The 20,936-nt window shown below is 40.8% G+C and overlaps 1 protein-coding gene across 7 annotated transcripts in view; it reads left to right on the top strand.

The window, feature by feature from the left end:
• The window catches only part of LOC123879473 (intersectin-2), a 33,457-nt gene that overhangs the window by 3,847 nt on the left and 8,674 nt on the right, over positions 1-20,936 (top strand). The window contains exons 5-25 of one of the 7 annotated variants that reach the window (XM_045927178.1): positions 490-1,356; positions 1,794-1,887; positions 2,776-2,927; positions 3,818-3,920; positions 4,456-4,585; positions 5,210-5,218; positions 6,385-6,495; positions 8,115-8,179; positions 8,707-8,889; positions 11,185-11,374; positions 11,756-11,951; positions 12,661-12,744; positions 13,614-13,729; positions 14,763-14,826; positions 14,999-15,100; positions 15,580-15,642; positions 16,534-16,666; positions 17,080-17,284; positions 18,510-18,584; positions 18,843-18,917; positions 19,144-19,218. In XM_045927178.1, the coding sequence (XP_045783134.1) occupies positions 490-1,356; positions 1,794-1,887; positions 2,776-2,927; positions 3,818-3,920; positions 4,456-4,585; positions 5,210-5,218; positions 6,385-6,495; positions 8,115-8,179; positions 8,707-8,889; positions 11,185-11,374; positions 11,756-11,951; positions 12,661-12,744; positions 13,614-13,729; positions 14,763-14,826; positions 14,999-15,100; positions 15,580-15,642; positions 16,534-16,666; positions 17,080-17,284; positions 18,510-18,584; positions 18,843-18,917; positions 19,144-19,218 (3,092 nt within the window). The other 6 variants (XM_045927179.1, XM_045927180.1, XM_045927184.1 and 3 more) reach the window with 6 other exon arrangements.

Below are 20,936 nucleotides of genomic sequence, written 5' to 3'. Positions count from 1 at the left end.
CACCCCCGACGATCCAAAGTATTTGAGTTTTCCAAAACATCATTTTCAAATAAATAATTATGTATTTAGGCAACGTCCATCTTGACAGCTTGACATTTGCCAATTGACATAATATTATGAACCTAACGGTTATCTAACCTTCTTTTCTACAAGAAAACTAGAAAAGAGCTGATAACTCTTAAACGGCTGAACCAATTTTTTTAGATTATAGCTAAGAACACTCTCGATCAAGCCACCTTTCAAACAAAAAAAACTAAATTAAAATCGGTTCATTCGTTTAGGCGCTACGATGCCACAGACAGATACACAGATACACAGATACACAGATACACAGATACACAGATACACAGACACACAGATACACAGACACACAGATACACAGATACACACGTCAAACTTATAACACCCCTCTTTTTGGGTCGGGGGTTAATAAAATAAAATAAATAATCTTTTATTTCAGATTAAGGTTAACACTACTTTTTTTTTCAGGGTCCAAACAACAGTTCCCACCCCCAAAACCCCCAATACCACCAATGCCCAACCTCAACCAACCCCTTATATCCAGTTTACCCCAAACACCCCAACTACCACCCCAAATACCACCCCAACCCACCCAAAACCTATTGGGAGATTTCAACGCTCCCTCTATTCCAGCAAAACCTGTACCAGACTTAATATCTGGTGTAAAACCGGTTATGCCAACCCAACCTATGTTACCAACCAATCAACTGATCAACCAATCAATGCCTCAACCGATAACATCTCAACCATTGATGAATCAACCACTAGTCTCAAACATAAATCAACCAATGATGAATACACCAAACTTAATCAATACATCTATAATGTCTCAAAACCAATCATTAATCAACACATCAACTTTGATCAACACAACTACTCAACCCACGAATCAGTTGATTAACACATCTCAACCGAATCAATTGATAAACTCAACTCAAACATTGATCAACTCAACTCAACCGTTGGTCAACTCATCTCAACCATTGATCAACTCGTCCCAATCGTTGATGAACTCATCCCAACCGTTGAGCAACTCGTCCCAATCGTTGATGAACTCATCCCAACCGCTGATCAACTCATCCCAACCGTTGATCAACTCATCCCAACCGTTGATCAACTCAACTCCATTAGTTGGTCTAAATCAACCACCAGCAAGTGCTCCCTTAGGACCCAACTCTCCCCCACAAATCCCTGCCTTACCATCAGGTACAACTGTAAGTTCAGTGGTTAGTCCTCCAAAACCAGGAGTGACGAGTGTAGCAGGTTCGATTCCAAGTCAACCAATTACTTCAACACCTATTACTGCAGTCAAGAGTGATTCATTTTCAAAACCGGGTAAGTTTTTTTAGTTCTCTCAATTTTCCCTCTTTTAATATGTGTACCTTCAAGTCAAGAGCGAATAGTCATCTTCTAGGCAAGCGTGCTCTATCTTAGGCTGCATGACCACTTGCCAGCAGATCTGATTGCAGCCAAGCACTAGTAAAATATAAATTAAAAAAAGTCTAAATACTAAAATCATGTTTTGAAATATTATTATTGTATAAAGTCACCGTACCTTTAAAAATTATGTTTTATCTATATTTATATTTAGAATTATTCTCATATAAGTGAACATTGTTCTTCTGAGAAATAAACTCTTTAAACCTAAACCTAATCTATATCTGTCTTTACGTTACCTGTACGTTCGCGCATCTTTCATCCGGTTGATTTGAAACTTTGTACAGTTGTTGTCCCCCTATAACACTTATAATGATTTTTTTTTTAATATTTAGGGTCATTAGTAACCAGTCCCACAGATGTGCCAATGGGAGTGGTCAGTCCACCGCCAGCCGTCGAATGGGGTATCCCCCAGCCACAGAAACTCAAGTAAGTTCACTCTAGTCAAGAACAAGATAAAGTTAAACAGCACTAAAACCCGACTACTACCCGCGAACTGCCGATAGATATAGTGAAATTGTTTTCACCTCACTAGCTCAAAAAGGGCGCCTTTGCTATCTAAAACCAGTGAGCAAAAGTCGTTTTTGCTACTCAGTGAGAAAAAGTGTTGTCTCAAGAAAAATTCAACACTTTTTCTCACTGAGTGCAAAGTTTTTGTTTCTTGTGCCTTTGAATCCCTCACTACACTCAGGATTCTAACTAAGGATCGAATTGAATCGAAAGCAATCCTTCCTTCGAGATTCAAACTAGGCAGTCACAAGAAAAATGAACTTTGCTATTTTTTGTTTTTTTTGTTGAACAAATAACTATTTTCTGTAGTGTATTTAACATTGCACTATATTTTATATATTTTATGAACTCAGTTTTTTCCTCTTTCATTTGATATCCCACTCGATACAATAGCAAAAAAAAAACTTTTTTGAGACCTCCACTTTTTTGGATGTAACATCCGTCAGGTTAATTTTTTTCGTATAAAATGTAGCCTATGTCACCCGGACCATAATAACGAATCGATTGACACATCACTCATCAAAATCGGCTCAGTAGTTTAGGCGCTACGGTGGAACACACATAAATACAAACCTACATACATACAAACTTCTCTCTCTGGGCTGGTTTCCGCACTTAAACGTTTCCGTCTGTTGTGCGTATACATACATACATATACTGTTAAAATCATAACCCTTTCTTTGGGCTTTGTAGTCGCGTAAAAAAGTGTATAAGGAACTTGGTCAGTTGCGCCATCTCCCTTCTCATTCTACGAAGATACCCGTACTCAGTAGTGCGCCGGCGATGAGATGATGATGGCTGTTGTAGGTACACTCAGCTGTTCAACGCAACAGACCGCTCGAAGTCTGGCTCAGTGTCAGGAGCTCAGGCACGATCCATCATGCTGCAGTCTCGCTTACCGCAGCAGACTTTGGCCCAAATTTGGGCCCTGGCTGACCTAGACTCGGATGGGAAACTTGGTGAGTTAAACTTATAATAAACCACAATTTAATACTTCTATGCTAAGCTGTGATAGCCTAGTGGTTAGAACGTCCGCCTCTTAATCGGAGGAGGATCCCGGGTACGCACCACTAACTTTTCAGTTATGTGCGTTTTAAGCAATTAAATATCACTTGCTTTAACGGTGAAGGAAAACATCGTGAGGAAACCTGCATGCCTGAGAGTTCTCCATGTTCTCAAAGGTGTGTGAAGTCTGCCAATCCGCATTGGGCCAGCGTGGCGGACTATGGCCTAAACCCTTCTCATTCTGAGAGGAAACCCGTACTCAGTAGTGGGGCGGAAATGGGTTGATCATGATGAATACTTCTATGCTAATAAATCTTCGCATTATTGCCTTTCTAATGAAACCGGTTTGGGGCACATCGGTTGGATATTATGTAAATGACAAAAGAGCGTGGATAAAACCGGCCAAGTGCGAGTCAGACTTGCGCACTAGGGTTCCGTATTCGGGTATTTTTTCCAACATTCTGCACGATAAATCAAAAACTATTATACATAAACATAAATAAAAATCTGTTTTAGGATGTACAGGCAAAGCCCTTTCATATGATACCCCACTTGGTATTATCTTACTTTGAAAATTGAAACGCATTTTTTTTTTTAAATGATGTAATCACAAATTCGCGGTTTTCAGATTTATTCCTGTACGTGTGCTATAAGACCTACCTACCTGCCAAATTTCATGATTCTAGGTCAACGGGAAGTACCCTAAACGTTTTCTTGACGGACACGACGGACAGACGGACAGACAGACAACAAAGTGATCCTATAAGGGTTCCGTTTTTCCTTTTGAGGTACGGAACCCTAAAAAACTTCAAATATCACCCTGTATCATAAACTATATCTACAGGATGCGAGGAATTCGTGCTGGCAATGTATCTATGTGAAAGAGCAACGCAAGGGGAGACCGTGCCTGCGAAACTACCGGTCGAATTGATTCCTCCCACTTTTAGGTGAGTTTGTTATGTTTTTTTTTAAAAAAAAAAGAATATTAGGCATGTTAAATGACTAATATTCCCCTCTTTCCTCTCCAACTAAGCGTCAGGCTTGTGCTAGGAGTAGGTACGACAATAGTGCAACGGGCGGGGTTTGAACCGTCGACCTTTCGGTTTTCAGTCCACTCCTTTACCGGTTGAGCTATTGAGGCTCATTGTTTGTATTATGTACTAGATGATGCCCGCAGCTTCGCCCGCGTGTATTGGTCAGATCCCCTGCAGCATCAGGATTGAGGAGTTGGAATCCAATTTTGTATGGAACAATGTCGCAAAGTTCCCTTAACGATTAAAAAAAAATTACGCAAATCGGTTCAGAAATCTCGGAGATATATGTACATATTGGAAAAATAAAACTCCATTTTTCAAAGTCGGTTAAAAAAGTAGCCCATGTTACTCCTTGGTTAATCCTCTACTTGTCTGTGAAAGTCCCGTCAAAATAGGTTTAGCCATTCCGAAGATGAATTCATGATACTGTTTTTCTATCTCCTTCTAGACGTGATTCAGTATCAAGCATCAGCAGTAACAAGTCATACGAAGAGAGAAGGAGAGAGAATTTGGCGCGCGGACAAGCAGAGTTAGAGAGGAGAAGATCGCAGCTCGCTGACGCACAAATGAAGGAGAAGGTGAGATTTTTAATTATTCTACTGACTCTTTTTGTCTCTTTCGGTTTCTAATCTTCATCTTTTCTCGCTCTCTTAAAGTATCATGCTCAGTTACATACTTGTACTCGATCTTTTTCTCACTCTCTTATATATCTCGGTCTCACTCTGTGTCATTATCTTGTTCTCACTTTCTCGCTCTATGTATCATGCTCTGTCTCCCTCACTTGTATTCGATGTTTTTCTCAGTCATTTAATGTCTCATTCTCACTCTATCACTTTCTTTTACTCGATCATTTCTGCATTCCTTTTCTCTCTATTTCACTCTGTGTTTCTTAAAATCTCACTCTCACTATTTTTACTGACTTTTTCAATTCTATTTAAATATCCTATCTTTCTATCACCTATGTCTTAATATCTCATTCTCATTTTTCCACTCAATTTCTCTATCTCTCTTATTCATTCAGATGGTTGGTTGCTTCAAGCGGCTTACTTAATATTATGTGTTTAATTTTTATATTTTGCAATCGATTTTACGATTGATGTTTTTTTTTGACATTATTGTACATATTATATTTATATTGCATTCAATGTGTTATTATTTTGCAATAATTATCGTTTTTATGTGCTTTAACACGCTATCACCAGGAAGAAGAGGTAAAAATATATATTCCATATTAATAATAAATATATTAATATATTATCACATCACACTAATATTATAAAGGCGAAAGTTTGTATGTGTGTGTGTGTGTGTGTGTGTGTGTGTGTGTATGTTTGTTACTCCTTCACGCAAAAACTACTGGACGGATTTGGCTGAAATTTGGAATGAAGATAGATAATATCCTGGATTAGCACATAGGCTACTTTTTATCCCGGAAAATCAAAGAGTTCCCACGGGATTTCAAAAAACCTAAATCCACGCGGGCGAAGTCGCGGGCATCGGCTAGTATTTAATATATGACTGAACTATCAATGCACAGCTCAAACTACTGGACGGATCGGGCTGAATGCAGATAGCTATTTCGACGAAGACGTCCGCCAAGAAAGGATTTTTTCAATCCCTAAGGGGTAAAATAGGGGTTTGAAGTTTGTGTAATTCACGCGAACGACGTCGCGGGCATAAAATAGTATTATAAATGCGAAAATGTGTCTATCTCACCTTTTCAGTCTTTTAACTTCACCATGGGATTGAGATAGCTTGCATCCTGGCAACGGACATTGGCTACTTTTTATCCTGAACAATCAAAGAGTTCCCACGAGATTTTCAAAAACTTTAATCCATGCGGACGAAGTTGCGATTTAGTGCCTCCTAAGTTTGAATGTTGAATGTATGAAGTTTTTTGGGGTTCCTTACCTCAAAAAGAAAATAGAAATCCTTATGGGATCACTTTGCTGTCGTGTCTGTCAAGAAACCTATAGGGTACTTCCCGTTGACCTAGAATCATGAAATTTGGCAGGTAGGTAGGTCTTATAGCACAAGTAAAAATATAGTCCAAAACCCATGAATTTGTGGTTCTATCACAAAAAAAAATTAATGATTTGTGTTTTCAAAATAATCAGTTTACTTAATTACATCAAGATGGCGGTGTACAGCATTGCTATACTGGTGAGATTTCTTGTACTACTTTGCGGAACCCTACTTGTGTGAATCCGACTCGCACTTGACCGATATTTTTTTCAGTGATGATGTAATAATAGAAAAGTAGAGATTTATTTATATCTAATTATATATTTGAAAGTTTTCGCTATTTAGAAAATTCAACAGTACTAGTTTATCTATAAAAATCTTCTATTGTTTTAAAATGTATTTACTGTCACAGGCGGAAAGAGAAAGAAAAGAAAGAGAAGAAGCAGAGAAAAAAGAGAAGTTGCGCCTCGAAGCTCAGAAGAAGGAGCAAGAAGAGTTGCTTCGGAAGCAGAAAGAAGAACAGGTGAGTTTGTATCATCATCGGTAACCCATCGTCACTACTGAGCACGGATCTCCTTTCAAATTCAAATTCAAAATATTTTTAGACTTTTACAAGTTCTTTTGAATCGTCAAAAGCATCTACCACTGGTTTGGAATGCCTTTCCTACCGAGAATGAAATTATGCTCCTGAGAAAAGCATATTATACAATCGAAGATTATGTAAATGATAAAAGAGCGTGGATTTGACCTGCAGCTCGCCCCAGCAATGCGCGGGAACTCAATTGTTTTCATACATGGCATACTATATTGTATATCAAATCTTTGAAAAGAGCAACCACCGCGTTTCTTGCTGGTTCTTTTCGGTAGGAACGGCATTCCGAACCAGTGGTACATTATTTTGACGATTCAAAAGCACTTGTAAAAAGTTTGTTTGAATAAAAATCGATTCTATTCTAACGACATCAAACGAGTCTACGGGAGTCGCTGAAAGGGATTTGCGGAGCAATGTGCGTTTTAATTCAATTCAAAATGTTTTTATTCAATTAAACTTTTACAAGTGCTTTTGAATCGTCAAAATAATCTACCACTGGTTCGTAATGCCGTTCCTACCGAGAAGAACCAGCAAGAAACTCGGCGGTTGCTCTTTTCAAGTGTTCAATTTACAATATACTACTACTATAACCAAGCTGTACCATATAGGGTTCAGAACCGGGAAATCCCGGTCTCGAAAGTACCGGGAATTCCCGGTTCTTTTGTCGGTAAAAAAGAACCGGGAAATCAATTTGATTTCCCGGTTCTTTCGGTACTTTCGGGAATTTTATCTTAATACTAATTTGTACTAATGTAAGGATTGAAATGGTTTGCTATGCAACAAAATAAGATATCGTTGGAGTGATAAAAGTTTAGATGCGCTTTTGTTTTTAAGGTCCTATTATAGAGAGAGAGCAGAAAGCTCTTAAAAAGCTATACCTACTTGCTATATTGGTTATAAGTTTTAGCCACATTTTATGAATACTTAGAAGGAAATATATTATGGTCATTTATATTTTGTTAAAAATGTTTTATTTTATTTGAAATTGTTTTATTTACAATTGTTTTATTTATTTGAAAATGTTATATTTTATTACTTAATTACTTAACCAGAAGACTGATTTATTTTTGACTGATTTATAATTATTATTAATACTAAGTACGTATTTATGTATGACAATAGAAAATAGAAGCAAAATATGAAAGACTTAGTGATTGATTCTACTTTTATTTTATTTTTAAACTCACACAATATTAGTTCCAAGAAAAAATACTTTTAAAGCGTATTGTGGTTTACTTTTATGAGTTCTAAAGCGTAAAACTTGTTTTATATAAAAAAAACTACGAAGAAACCGAAAATACCGAAAGAACCGGGAAATCCCGGTTCCTTTGGGTAAAAGTACCGAAATTCCCGGTTCTCAAAAAAGGACCGGTTCCGTAAACACTAGTACCATACGAGTATATCACCTTGGGACATATGTTTTAGTTTTTTCAAAATGTGGATTTAACAGTGAAATATGAATTAAACTGTCAAGTTTTTTTAACTGCCAAAAAGTGTTTCTGTTTACATATATTTTTGAACAGTATATTTACAACTTTTTGTTTAAATAGGAGAAACGCGAGGCAGCACGAAAAGAGATGGAGAGACAATGCCAACTAGAGTGGGAGAAGAAGAGGTGGGTAACATTAGTTTGTCAATCAACAGTTTAATTAACCTTCAATTAATTTAATAAACCTAGGTAATGACGAGACGAGAGATAAATCGATATAATATTAAGTTTTGAGCGTATAATCCATACTTAATATTATAAATCCGGAAGTGTGTCTGTCTGTCTGTCTGCTACCTTTTCACGGCCCAACAGCTTAACCGATTCTGACGAAATTTGGTACAGGGTTAGCTTATGTCCCGAGGACGGACATAGGCTATTTTTTATCCCGAAAAATCAAAGAGTTCCCACGAGACTCCTAAAAACCCTTCCGTTTAACCGATTTGTATGAAATTTGGTACCGAGGTAACTTGCGTCCCTGTAATTGACATAGGCAACTTTTATCACGGAAAATCAAACAGTTCCCACGGGATCTCTAAAATCCACGCGGACGAAGTCGCGGGCATCCTCTAGTATCAAACAATGTAGTAATGTCCTACGTTTGTATGAAGAAAGTCAGTGCTTGAAAACTCTTTAAAAAAAATCTACTCATCCAGGACTCGGGAGTTAGAAGCCCTACGTACGGAGGAGCAGACCAAGGTCCTTAGCCTGAAGTCCCGCAGCCAAGCCCTATCAGCAGAACTGAGTTCGGTGACTCTTCGCGCGGGCAACTTGGCCAAACAGATCCGCGACACCAGGACTTCTGTGGCGGCCGCCAAGTGCACCATTGACTCCATGCGGTGAGTAGCTCTTACACTATAAGACCCGGGAGTTAGAAGCCCTACGTACTGAGGAGCAGACCAAGGTCCTAAGCCTGAAGTCCCGCAGCCAAGCCCTATCAGCAGAACTGAGTTCGGTGACTCTTCGCGCGGGCAACTTGGCCAAACAAATTCGTGACACCAGGACTTCTGTGGCGGCCGCCAAGTGCACTATTGACTCCATGCGGTGAGTAGCTCTTACACTATAAGACCCGGGAGTTAGAAGCCCTACGTACTGAGGAGCAGACCAAGGTCCTAAGCCTGAAGTCCCGCAGCCAAGCCCTATGAGCAGAACTGAGTTCGGTGACTCTTCGCGCGGGCAACTTGGCCAAACAGATCCGTGACACCAGGACTTCTGTGGCGGCCGCCAAGTGCACTATTGACTCCATGCGGTGAGTAGCTCTTACACTATAAGACCCGGGAGTTAGAAGCCCTACGTACTGAGGAGCAGACCAAGGTCCTAAGCCTGAAGTCCCGCAGCCAAGCCCTATCAGCAGAACTGAGTTCGGTGACTCTTCGCGCGGGCAACTTGGCCAAACAGATCCGCGACACCAGGACTTCTGTGGCGGCCGCCAAGTGCACCATTGACTCCATGCGGTGAGTAGCTCTTACACTATAAGACCCGGGAGTTAGAAGCCCTACGTACTGAGGAGCAGACCAAGGTCCTAAGCCTGAAGTCCCGCAGCCAAGCCCTATCAGCAGAACTGAGTTCGGTGACTCTTCGCGCGGGCAACTTGGCCAAACAAATTCGTGACACCAGGACTTCTGTGGCGGCCGCCAAGTGCACTATTGACTCCATGCGGTGAGTAGCTCTTACACTATAAGACCCGGGAGTTAGAAGCCCTACGTACTGAGGAGCAGACCAAGGTCCTAAGCCTGAAGTCCCGCAGCCAAGCCCTATCAGCAGAACTGAGTTCGGTGACTCTTCGCGCGGGCAACTTGGCCAAACAGATCCGTGACACCAGGACTTCTGTGGCGGCCGCCAAGTGCACTATTGACTCCATGCGGTGAGTAGCTCTTACACTATAAGACCCGGGAGTTAGAAGCCCTACGTACTGAGGAGCAGACCAAGGTCCTAAGCCTGAAGTCCCGCAGCCAAGCCCTATCAGCAGAACTGAGTTCGGTGACTCTTCGCGCGGGCAACTTGGCCAAACAGATCCGTGACACCAGGACTTCTGTGGCGGCCGCCAAGTGCACTATTGACTCCATGCGGTGAGTAGCTCTTACACTATAAGACCCGGGAGTTAGAAGCCCTACGTACTGAGGAGCAGACCAAGGTCCTAAGCCTGAAGTCCCGCAGCCAAGCCCTATCAGCAGAACTGAGTTCGGTGACTCTTCGCGCGGGCAACTTGGCCAAACAGATCCGCGACACCAGGACTTCTGTGGCGGCCGCCAAGTGCACTATTGACTCCATGCGGTGAGTAGCTCTTACACTATCCGTGCTAACATGCTTTTGGACTATGAGTATTCAAATGTCATCAAAACTTTAATCACTGGCTCTTAGACTATGAATATTTAAATGTCATCAAAATTTTAGTCACTGGCTCTTAAACTATGAGTGTTTAAATGCCACCAAAATGTTGGTCATCGGGCTCTTATACTATGAGAGTTTGAGTGTCGTCAAAATATTGGCTATGGGCTCTAATACTTTGAGTTTTTAAATATTATCAAAATAAAAAAAATTGGCTCCTACACTATGAATGTTTATTGAACGACCATTTTAGTCATCAGTTCCTACACTATAAAGATTAAATGTCATCAAAATTTTAGTCACTGGCTCTCCTTACCATAAGAGGGAAAAAATGAGTGCAGTATTAATATGGATATACTCGTAAATAAAAGAATGAACCGTCTGTCTGTGGTAGTATTTTTAAGTTGAGTTACAGATTTAGAACCTCTTTTTTTTAACCCCCGACCCAAAAAGATGGGTCTTATAAGTTTGACGTGTGTATCTGTGTATCTGTCTGTGGCATCGTAGCTCCAAAACTAATGAACCGATTTTAAATTAGTTTTTTTTTTTTTTTTGAAAGGTGGCTTGATCGAGAGTTATCTAAGCTATAGTCCAAGAAAATCGGTTCAGCCGTTTGAAAGTTATCAGCTCTTTTTTAATTACTGTAACCTTCACTTGTCGGGGGTGTTATAAATTACACTTGTTGATGTAAGCAAACGAAAAAATAAGCGCAATATTAGTATGGATGTAAATAAAAATATGAACCGTTCGTCTGTGGTGGTATTTTTTTTTTCTTGGACTATAAAAAACCCCTTTTTTATTACAAGGTCTGATCGCGATACAAGCATGTCAGAGATGCAACAACTCAAAGCGCGAGTCAAAGAGCTAAACGCGAAGCAAATCGCTCTTAACAAAGAGAAGGCTGAGCTGGATGCCAAGGCCAAGGCGTCAGAGGGCGCGGGCGAAGATGGGAAGCTGAGCATGATGGAGGTCACCCTCAAACAGCTGCGGGACAAGGTGAGTAAACCGGGTCATTGACTACAATATTCACTGGCTCTTGGAGTATTTGTGTCGGAAATTTTGTTTTAGTCATTTACTCATAGACCAGTATTGTTCTCTGACTTGTTGACCAGTATTGGTCTCTGACTGATAGACCAGTTTTGGTCACTGGCTATTAGGTCAGTTTTGGTCACTGACTGATAGACTAGTTTTGGTCACTAGCTCATAGACTAGTTTTGGTCACAGATCCTAGACAAGTTTGGTCACTAGCTGTTAGACCAGTTTTGGTCACTGATTCATACACAAGTTTTGGTCACTAGCTGTTAGGCTAGTTTTGGTTACGGACTATTAGAAGCGGTCGATCTTAACTCCTTCAAGCCGGCAATGTATTTTTTTTAGGTGGACGCAGCCAAAGCGGTAGTAGAAAGCAAGAAGACCGACCTAGAAACCAACAAGTCGCAACTGACTGAGCTCTGCGACACAGTCAGTCAGTTGAGCGAGAAGTGCGAGACAGTGTGGAAACTGTACGAGCAGAGGCGCGACGAGTACGCCAGGAACAGATCCACTGCACCAGCTGACTCCGCCTGGCAAGCTGGTGAGTAGCTCTTGTGTAACTATGCTCGCCTGGTACTTTCCATGCCCCTTAGAGAATGGGTGACGTCAGCCACGAGTCTTCGATGCGTCTGATCCAGCTGACTCGTGCTGCAGGTGACTTCTTTCCATCCTCTTCTCTCCCCCTGTCCACTTTTCCTCTTCCCGTAGTACGTCACACGTAGCAAGGGTTCCGTACATTAATTATGAACATCATATTTTGAGCGTATGAAATAATTATTTCTTTTCCGGACTAGAACATCGCAGTAATCCGTGAAAGAAAAACCCTACTGAACCCTAAAAAGATATATGACGTCATCTGCCATCCTTCTACTCGTTCTGCTAAAGTACACCACTTCTCCTGCAGATGATTTCCCTTTTTCCCTTGAAAAGTATCTTCTGTGTAACTATGCTCGCCTGGTACTTGTCTTTCCCATTATATACCTACGTCATCCGCGTACCTTCGATACGTCTGATACAGCCGACTCGTAGATGATTCCTTTCCCTCCCCCATTTCTCTTTCCCCATAGTACATAACACGTAGTACAAAGAGTATAAATCCGCCCAGCAACCCGGTAAGTTAATCTCCTATGTACTATATACTCGCCTGGTACTTTTCATTCCCGTTATATACTGATGTCATCCGCAAATCTTAGACGCGTCTGATGAAGACGTCTCTTGTTGCACTCGTTTGACTAGTATTTTATTTACAGATGCAGACTGGGGCACGTCTGACGAGGCGTGGTCGGAACCACCCGCCACCGAAGCTGCTTGGGGTGACGCGCCTGCTACCAACGGTAAGAACCACTTACCTAGTTGCCTGGCAGAGATCGCTTCGAAGCGATAAGGCCGCCAAATTGTACTACTCACTATTTTTGTTGTGTAATGTTTTATTATTGTGTTTCTTCGTATGATGGTGTACAATAACGCATATTTCTACTCATGCCAATCAACAAACGAATTGAAAATGGTGAGAAAAATTTAATCATTCCTTCTCACTCATGTAACAAGATATACACAGTATGTCTATTATCGTTACACTTCACTTGTGTAATGGGAGGCTTCGGCCGTGGCTAGTTACCATCCAACCGGCAAGGCTGTGCCGCCAAGCGATTTAGCGTTCCGGTACGATGCCGTGTAGAAACCGATCAGGGGTAACAGTTTTAATGAAACTGTCATAGCCTTCTAAGTTAGCCCGTTTCTATTTTAGGCTGCATTTTAATCTGATGTTAAGTGATTACCGCCGCCCATGAACATTTGCAGCACCAGAGGTACCGCCGATGCGTTGTCGGTCTTTCAGGAATTTGTTGGTCCGCCCCTTGAATAACCCCATGTTGTAATCTAGTGGGAACACCGCCGATGGGAGTTGATTCCACAGTTTGTATGTGTGTGGAAAAAAGAATCTGTAAGAAGACAGAGTATCACACTAATATTATAAAGGTGAAAGTTTGTGTGTGTGTGTGTGTATGTTTGTTACTCCTTCACGCAAAAACTACTGGACGGATTTGGCTGAAATTTGGAATGGAGATAGATAATATCCTGGATTAGCACATAGGCTACTTTTTATCCCGGAAAATCGAAGAGTTCCCACGGGATTTAGAAAAACCTGAATCCACGCGGGCGAAGTCGCGGGCAACGGCTAGTGACTTTATAATTTCCTTTTCAGCCACCGAAGTGGTGTCGGCCACCCCCGCGGCAGCAACTTCCACACCAAAATGGCGTTGCGTGTACGAATTCACCGCCAGAACCGTTGATGAGTTGAGCCTACAACCTGGTGACTTGGTAAGTTGCATCATCATTATAACCCATCGCTGGCGCACTACTGAGCACGAGTCTCCTCTCACACGCTGGCCACTTGGCAGACTTCAAATACCTTTGAGAATATTATAGTGTAATCAGAACGCCTAACAAAAACGGAGACAGGTGATAGTACTGATGATTTCTGATTAGATACCATAAAAAAACTACGCTTTTTTTAAATCCTATATTTTTTAAAGTTTACAATGTATAAGCAAATAAAACATCTGACTGACGCTAGAGGTCAGCGAACGTTCCGTAAATAGGCTACTCGAAGTCAAATGTTTAGAACCGTGGATGAGTTGAGCCTGCAACCTGGTGACTTGGTAAGTTACATCATCGCTAACCGGTCCACTACTGAGCACGGGTCTCTTCACAAAATGAGAAAGGTTTAGTTTACGATGCTGGCCAAGTAAGGGAATATTCCTTTCCAAATTCGAATTGTCCTTCTGAGCTGTTCGTATGTGTTCAAGATCTTTCTGACAGATGTGTTGTCTTGTTCTAACATTAGGGGGTCATTATTTCCTTCTCTATTGTCAAAGTGGAGATCCTGGTGTAGAGTAATGGAAACCTGGTGCTCGATTGCGGTACAATGACAGCTACAATGTCACGATCGCAATCAGCTCTGATTGGTTGACGCTCGCTCGCTATTGGCTATAATGCATTGTTGCAACAAGAATAGCATCAATTCAGCCAATCACAATAATTGCGATTGTAACAACGATTGATGCTGGTTATAGAATCGACTTGCTTTTATCAATAAATTGTCAAATTTCAACATTAAGCTAGGTGCACACGAATGATTTCTAGATCGTTTTCTAGTACATTAAGCCGAGTTTAGATAACGAATTTAGTGGCATGTAATAATTTCATGAGATTAATTTCATAAGCATTTTCGCGTGTAAACGTCTAATTTCGTACGTAATGAAATTAGTTGCGTGACATTAATCTCAACATACACAAAAGTCGTAATGTGAATTCCGCTTTATATACATTACTCGTTTTTGTTTGTGCACAGGTAAGCGAGGCGACCGCACCTCGAGGCGACGCCGAGCCGGGCTGGAAATGGGGCACTGCTAGAGGTATGATGATTTAAAAAACCAGTCAGGTGCGAGTCAGACTCGCGCATTGAGGGTTCCGTACTCGTGTATTTTTTCCAACATTTTGTCTATTGAGGTACGGAACCCTAAAGGAATCATAAAAAATAAATTTTGACTCAGTGATATGTACAGTATTTTATGTTAAAATCGTCAGGTCAGTCAGGCTGGTTCCCGGAGTCGTATGTTGAGGACATCAACGCAATCCAAGCTTACGCCGAGGTCATCGAACCTTTAGAGACCAAGACGCAACTTGAAGGTAAGTGATCATTTACCCGACAGCCCAAGGTAATAGTATGTTGGCAATGGCTGTTTCTGTTATACATTGTCACTAAATAGATAGAGCCTCGATAGCTCAACGGTTGAGGAGCGGACTGAATTCTGAAAGGTCGGCGGTTCAAACCCCACCCGTTGCACTATTGTCGTACCCACTCCTGGCACGAGCTTTACGCTTAATTGGGGGGGAAAGGGGAGTATTAGTTATGATTAGCATGGCTAATATTCTTTATTAAAAAAAAAAAAAACAGATTTATCATAGCAGTCTGTCTATCTATTTGAACGGGCTAATCTTCGGAACCGCTGAACCTATTTTGACGGGACTTGCACAGACAAGTAGAGGATTAACCAAGGAGTAACATATGCTACTTTTTTAACCGACTTTAAAAAAAGGAGTTGTGTTTTTCTATTTCTCTCTCATTGAGCAAATGTTTTTCTAAAACTTTGCTATCTTTTGTATAGGCATAGCTGAGGTACCGGAAGCGGAGATAACTAATGACTTGGGCGGCGCCATGCCTGCTGTTGGTAAGTAATATTTCTGAAAGTACATAGTTTCTTGTTTATAGTCGTACTAGAGGATGCCCGCGACTTCGTCCGCGTGGATTTAGGTTTTTAAAGATCTCGTGGGAACTGTTTGATTTTGCCTATGTCGATTACAGGGACGCAAGCTACCTCGGTACCAAATTTCATACAAATCGGTTAAGCGGATGGGTTTTTGGGAATCCCGTGGGAATGCTTTGATTTTCCGGGATAAAAGTAGCCTATGTCCGTCCCCGAGATATAAGCTAACCCCGTGCAAATTTCGTCAGACAGACAGACACACTTTCGGATTTATAATATTAGTATAGATTCCTCCTTGTTGAGGGTCGTGACTCCTTTCCATTACTCACCTAATGGCCGGAATTCTCTTAAGATAATAATACGATACAAGATATACATAACACTTTTATGTAGAACACTGCAAGTTAATGACGGCCTGCGCCATCTATCTTTCTTTCTTCTCTCTATGCGTTGCGCCTTTTATAACTGATCCGCCTTTTATAAAACAGACAAACAGACAGACAACAAAGTGACCCAATAAGGGTTCCGTTTTTCCTTTTGAGGTACGGAACAATAAAAAAGTGATTTAGCAAATTATTTTTTTCGTGAACACATTTTTTTTTCTGTGATGTAACATTTGTAACCACAAATTCACGGTTTTGGGATTTTTTTCCTTTACTTGTGCTATAAGACCTACCTACCTGCCTTTCATATTTCACGGTCAACGGGTCAACCCTATAGGTTTTCTTGACAGACGGATAGACAGACAGACAACGAAGTGATCCTATAAGGGTTCCTTTTTTCCTTTTGAGGTATGAAACACGGTTTAGTCCACTTATAAAGATATTTGGTCACCCATCTATTTCTTGTCCGCAGAGGGCGGCGATTTCTACATAGCGGCGTACCCCTACGTGTCCTCAGAACCGGGTGACCTGACCTTTGAGGCTGGTGAGAGGATCGAGGTCATGAGACGCGATGGCGACTGGTGGACCGGCAGGATTGGCATACGGTACGTACCACGCCGTACTTCTGTGTGACCTTGACCTGACCTGACTTGACCTTGCGACTAGAACTTGAGGTCATCAGATGTGATGGCGAATGGGTGGCTGGCAGGATTGACATACGATAAGTACCGACGATCACACTGTACCGCGGTCTGGCGACCTGACCTTTAAAGCGTGAGGTCGAGGTCATAAGACTTCATGGCGACTCTTACTATCTCGCCCACTATTCGTGCGTTTAAAACATGGCGCGTAGGCAACAACCAATAGCGGACGGACGCGCGCTATGATTGGCTAAGATATTTTCGTGCCATTCAAAAATAAGATTTCTGCGCAGGTACATCGGTGTAACTTATTAAAGTGGTAGTACTGTAACTAGTTTTATGAACTTAACAAGTTATATGAAATCTTTTTCTTCCAGCACGGGTATATTCCCCTCAAACTACGTAACTAAAGACACCACCACAACAAGCGGCGACGTCATGTCAAGCATACCCGAAGCGCGTGAACCACAAGACGCTGCGTATCCGCAACCGCAACCGCAGGAAGCTGCGTATACGCAGCCGCAACCACAGGAAGCTGCGTACACGCAACCGCAGCCAGAACCACAACTAGAACCTGTGCAGGTGAGCAATTTTGACTTTTACCAGACTTATTCAATTTTCATTTCTAAGCATGAGTAAGTATGATTTAAAATTAAGTAAATTTGCAATAAAACTATGTTTTCTATTGTACGATTTTGAATATTTTACAAATAACCCTAAAAATACTATGTTCCTTTCATTGTTTCACAAAACCGTTCGACCATTTTTATGACGTCATTTTCCGCTATTTCCTGCAATGTGCTTTACGGCTATAGAGCCTCAATAGCTCAACCGGTAAAGGAGTGGACTGAAAACCGAAAGGTCGACGGTTCAAACCCCGCCCGTTGCACTATTGTCGTACCTACTCCTAGCACAAGCCTGACGCTTAGTTGGAGAGGAAAGGAGAATATTAGTCATTTAACATGGCTAATATTCTTTAAAAAAAAATGATTTTGCAATTTTACCAAAGCTACAGGGTGTGACCAGAACGACTAGCAGAAACTCAGCGTTGTTATTATACTACCTTAACACAATCCAATGCCAATAACCGTTTGCCTTATCTTGTAGTTTTAGTGATTTAGTATTTTTCAAACCCGCAATGTATAGCGTGCAAAACTCGGGTCAATGCCCTACCTACGACGCGGCATTGACTTCGAGTAACCTATTTACGGAACATTCCTTGACCTATAGCGTCAGTCAGATGTTTTATTTGCAATATATTCTGAACTTTTTTCTGTAACTGTAATTTTTTCATAGTTTGTTTATGGTATCATGTCAGTACTATCACCTGTCTATGTTTTTGCTCACTTTCTGGTTACACTATGTATAATACTCCATATTATAGACAAAGCTCATACAATTGTATTTGAAAGAGTGAAGATAAATTCATATGCTTGTGTGTGTGATGACATATTCAAATTCAAATTTAAAATATTTTTAATCAATTAGACTTTTACAAGTTCTTTTGAATCGTTAGAAGCATCTACCACTGGTTCGGAATGCCTTTCCTACCGAGAAGAACCAGCAAGAAACTGGGCGGTTGCTCTTTTCTAAGATTTGATATACAATATTATGCCATGTATAAAAGTATCCGTAGGTATAAAGAGGTCCCGCACATTCCTGGGCATATAGTAACACACTACATAGCTCACTAGTGCTGCGCTAGGTATCTCATAAAAACCTTTGCGGGTTATTTGTAAAATGCAGTCATTTAACTTACCTGTGAATAATTGGCACAAATATGACTCATGTAATCATGTATCACAAGATGCAACAAGCCACACCGAGTGTAGCGCCGGAGCAGCCCTGCGTGTCGCCGCCCTACCACGCAGAGCTTGTGCAGGTAAGTCACTCAATTACACAGGTAATATCTGTAATTGTAGTCGTTTACACAGGTAAAATCTGTAAGCATACTCGTTTACACAGGTAAAATCTGTAATTATTCTTATTTACACAGGTAAATTGAGTAATTTTACTCATTTACACAGGTAAATTCTATAACTATACTCATTTACACAGGCAAATTCCACAAGTATACTCATTAAACTTACCTGTGAATAATTGGCACTATGACTCATATAATTCGATTACCTATCACAAGATGCAACAAGACACACCGAGTGTAGCGCCAGAGCAGCCCTGTGCCTCGCCGCCCTACCGCGCAGAGTTTGTGCAGGTAAATCACTCATTTACACAAGTAAAATCCATAATTATACTCATTACACAGGTAAATTCTGTAATTATACTATTTACACAGGTAAATTTCATAATTATACTCATTTACACAGGTAAAATCTATAACTATACTCATTTACACAAGTAAATATTTTCATAAGTACACTCATTTAACTTATCGAATAATTGGCACTATGACTCATGTAACTCGACTTACGTATCACAAGATGCAACAAGAAACACCGAATGTGGCAACGGAGCACCCCTGCGTCTCGCCGCCCTACCACGCAGAGCTTGTGCAGGTAAGTCACCCATTTACACAGGTAAAATCTGTAATTATACTCATTTACACAAGTAAAATCTATGAATTATGATCATTTACACAGGTAAAATAGAAACGTTTTTCCCCCGAAGGGTAAAAAACGTATATTTAGGTTTCAGCCGAAAGGCTTGACCCACTTGAGATAACCCTTTAGAACATCAGCGCCATCTAGTAGTTCGTAACGACACAACCCGAGCATTGATCCGTATCGGCTCGGTGATTTGTGGAGGGGAGTCAGCGCACAGGCAGGTGGTGTCGGCCATTTTAATTTCAGTACCGATTTCAGGAATCGAAGCGAGGTGAAGCCGGTAAGGTATTTAATGGTGGGTCAAGCCTTTCGGCTGAAACCTAAATATACGTTTTTTACCCTTCGGGGGAAAAACGTTTCTATTTAGGTGTTCGAGCCTTTAGGCTTGACCCACTTGAGATGTTTAATATCTGCCGGCGCTGACTTAGCGTACTGTGACTATGTATGGAGTATGATTCACTTAAAGATTATGTTCCATTTAGGAATGAGAAAATCAGATATTATTTTCTTAGTGGTTAATATAATTCTTTCATCGTAATCACTAACATAATGTTAATGTCATAAGTTTTAATTTGTACTCGTTTACACAATCACAGATATAATAATTCTAAATTGTGAAAAAAAAACTATTAATCACACATTGTTAAATTTACAATAACATTTCTTGTTCTAACCTCTACTTCCTTAAATAAGTGTTTCAAGAAAGTTGAGTTTCTACGCCAATTACCTTTGCGTAGTGCCTCATCAATATCAAGGTTCTTGTTGACCCAGTTGTCTGTAGCAACAGCTGACCTAAAACTGCCGAGAGAGGCTTTTTTGTCAGCCTTTAGCATCTTTCAGAATTAGCCTTAACCAGCCTGCTATTACAGATCTAGATGCTGCTTTGACTCTGTTCCGCGTAGTGATGAATACGTTTGTTAAAATTGGGTCTGCTTTCCTCTGTTGTTCTGATTTGTTTATCAGTTTTGGTATCCAATAGCAGAGGTCAAAAATAATCTTATCGCTCCTCGACAGGTACCAATCCGATTGCTGGTAATTCGCATTATCCGTTTTTTGACCCAAAAGAGGGCCAGAATACGATTTGCTCTCTTGTAATTTGACCGTGGGCCGCGTCTATGTGGAGCAAAGTTAAATCATGAATGCGACGACCTGCAGCGAGGAGTAGCAAAGTTGCCACGTGTTGAGAAATTTTAAATAAACTGGAAACCTCGATTTTCCTCTGCCAATCCGATTTACAAGATCCAGTCCAAAATGTAAGGACATCGTATAGGAGAATTCTTTGATAAAATTGCTTTAATGGTTTTCTTCACTAATGGATGGTCACTTAGGGGAGACGTGTTACAAGGCTTTGTGAAGGTAGAGATTTCTGACTTATGGACCAGTACAATTCTTGAGGCTAACTTTTTAGCTTCGTAAAGATGAATTGAGTATCTGGCTGAGTTGCCAGGATTTGGCGTCTTTGGAGATACGTTGTTGTCTAATGTCCATTGTAACCATGCTCTCCAAGAGATCTGTTGGTTCTAAACATGGAGTGTCTCCAGGCTGACTGTAATATAGTGCGTTTCAATTCGCTCCAATTTGTTATCTCATGGGACCAGCCCGTACTTTCCATACCTCCAAAAACAAATTCCGACTTCTGAATGTTCCAAGATTGTAGGTTTGTTTGTAAG

This window comes from Maniola jurtina, chromosome 28 (genome assembly GCF_905333055.1).
Source record: "Maniola jurtina chromosome 28, ilManJurt1.1, whole genome shotgun sequence".
In the NCBI taxonomy this organism is placed as follows: domain Eukaryota; kingdom Metazoa; phylum Arthropoda; class Insecta; order Lepidoptera; family Nymphalidae; genus Maniola; species Maniola jurtina.
Note: the sequence above shows the minus strand (reverse complement) of the source record. Positions and strands in the feature narration are given on the sequence as shown.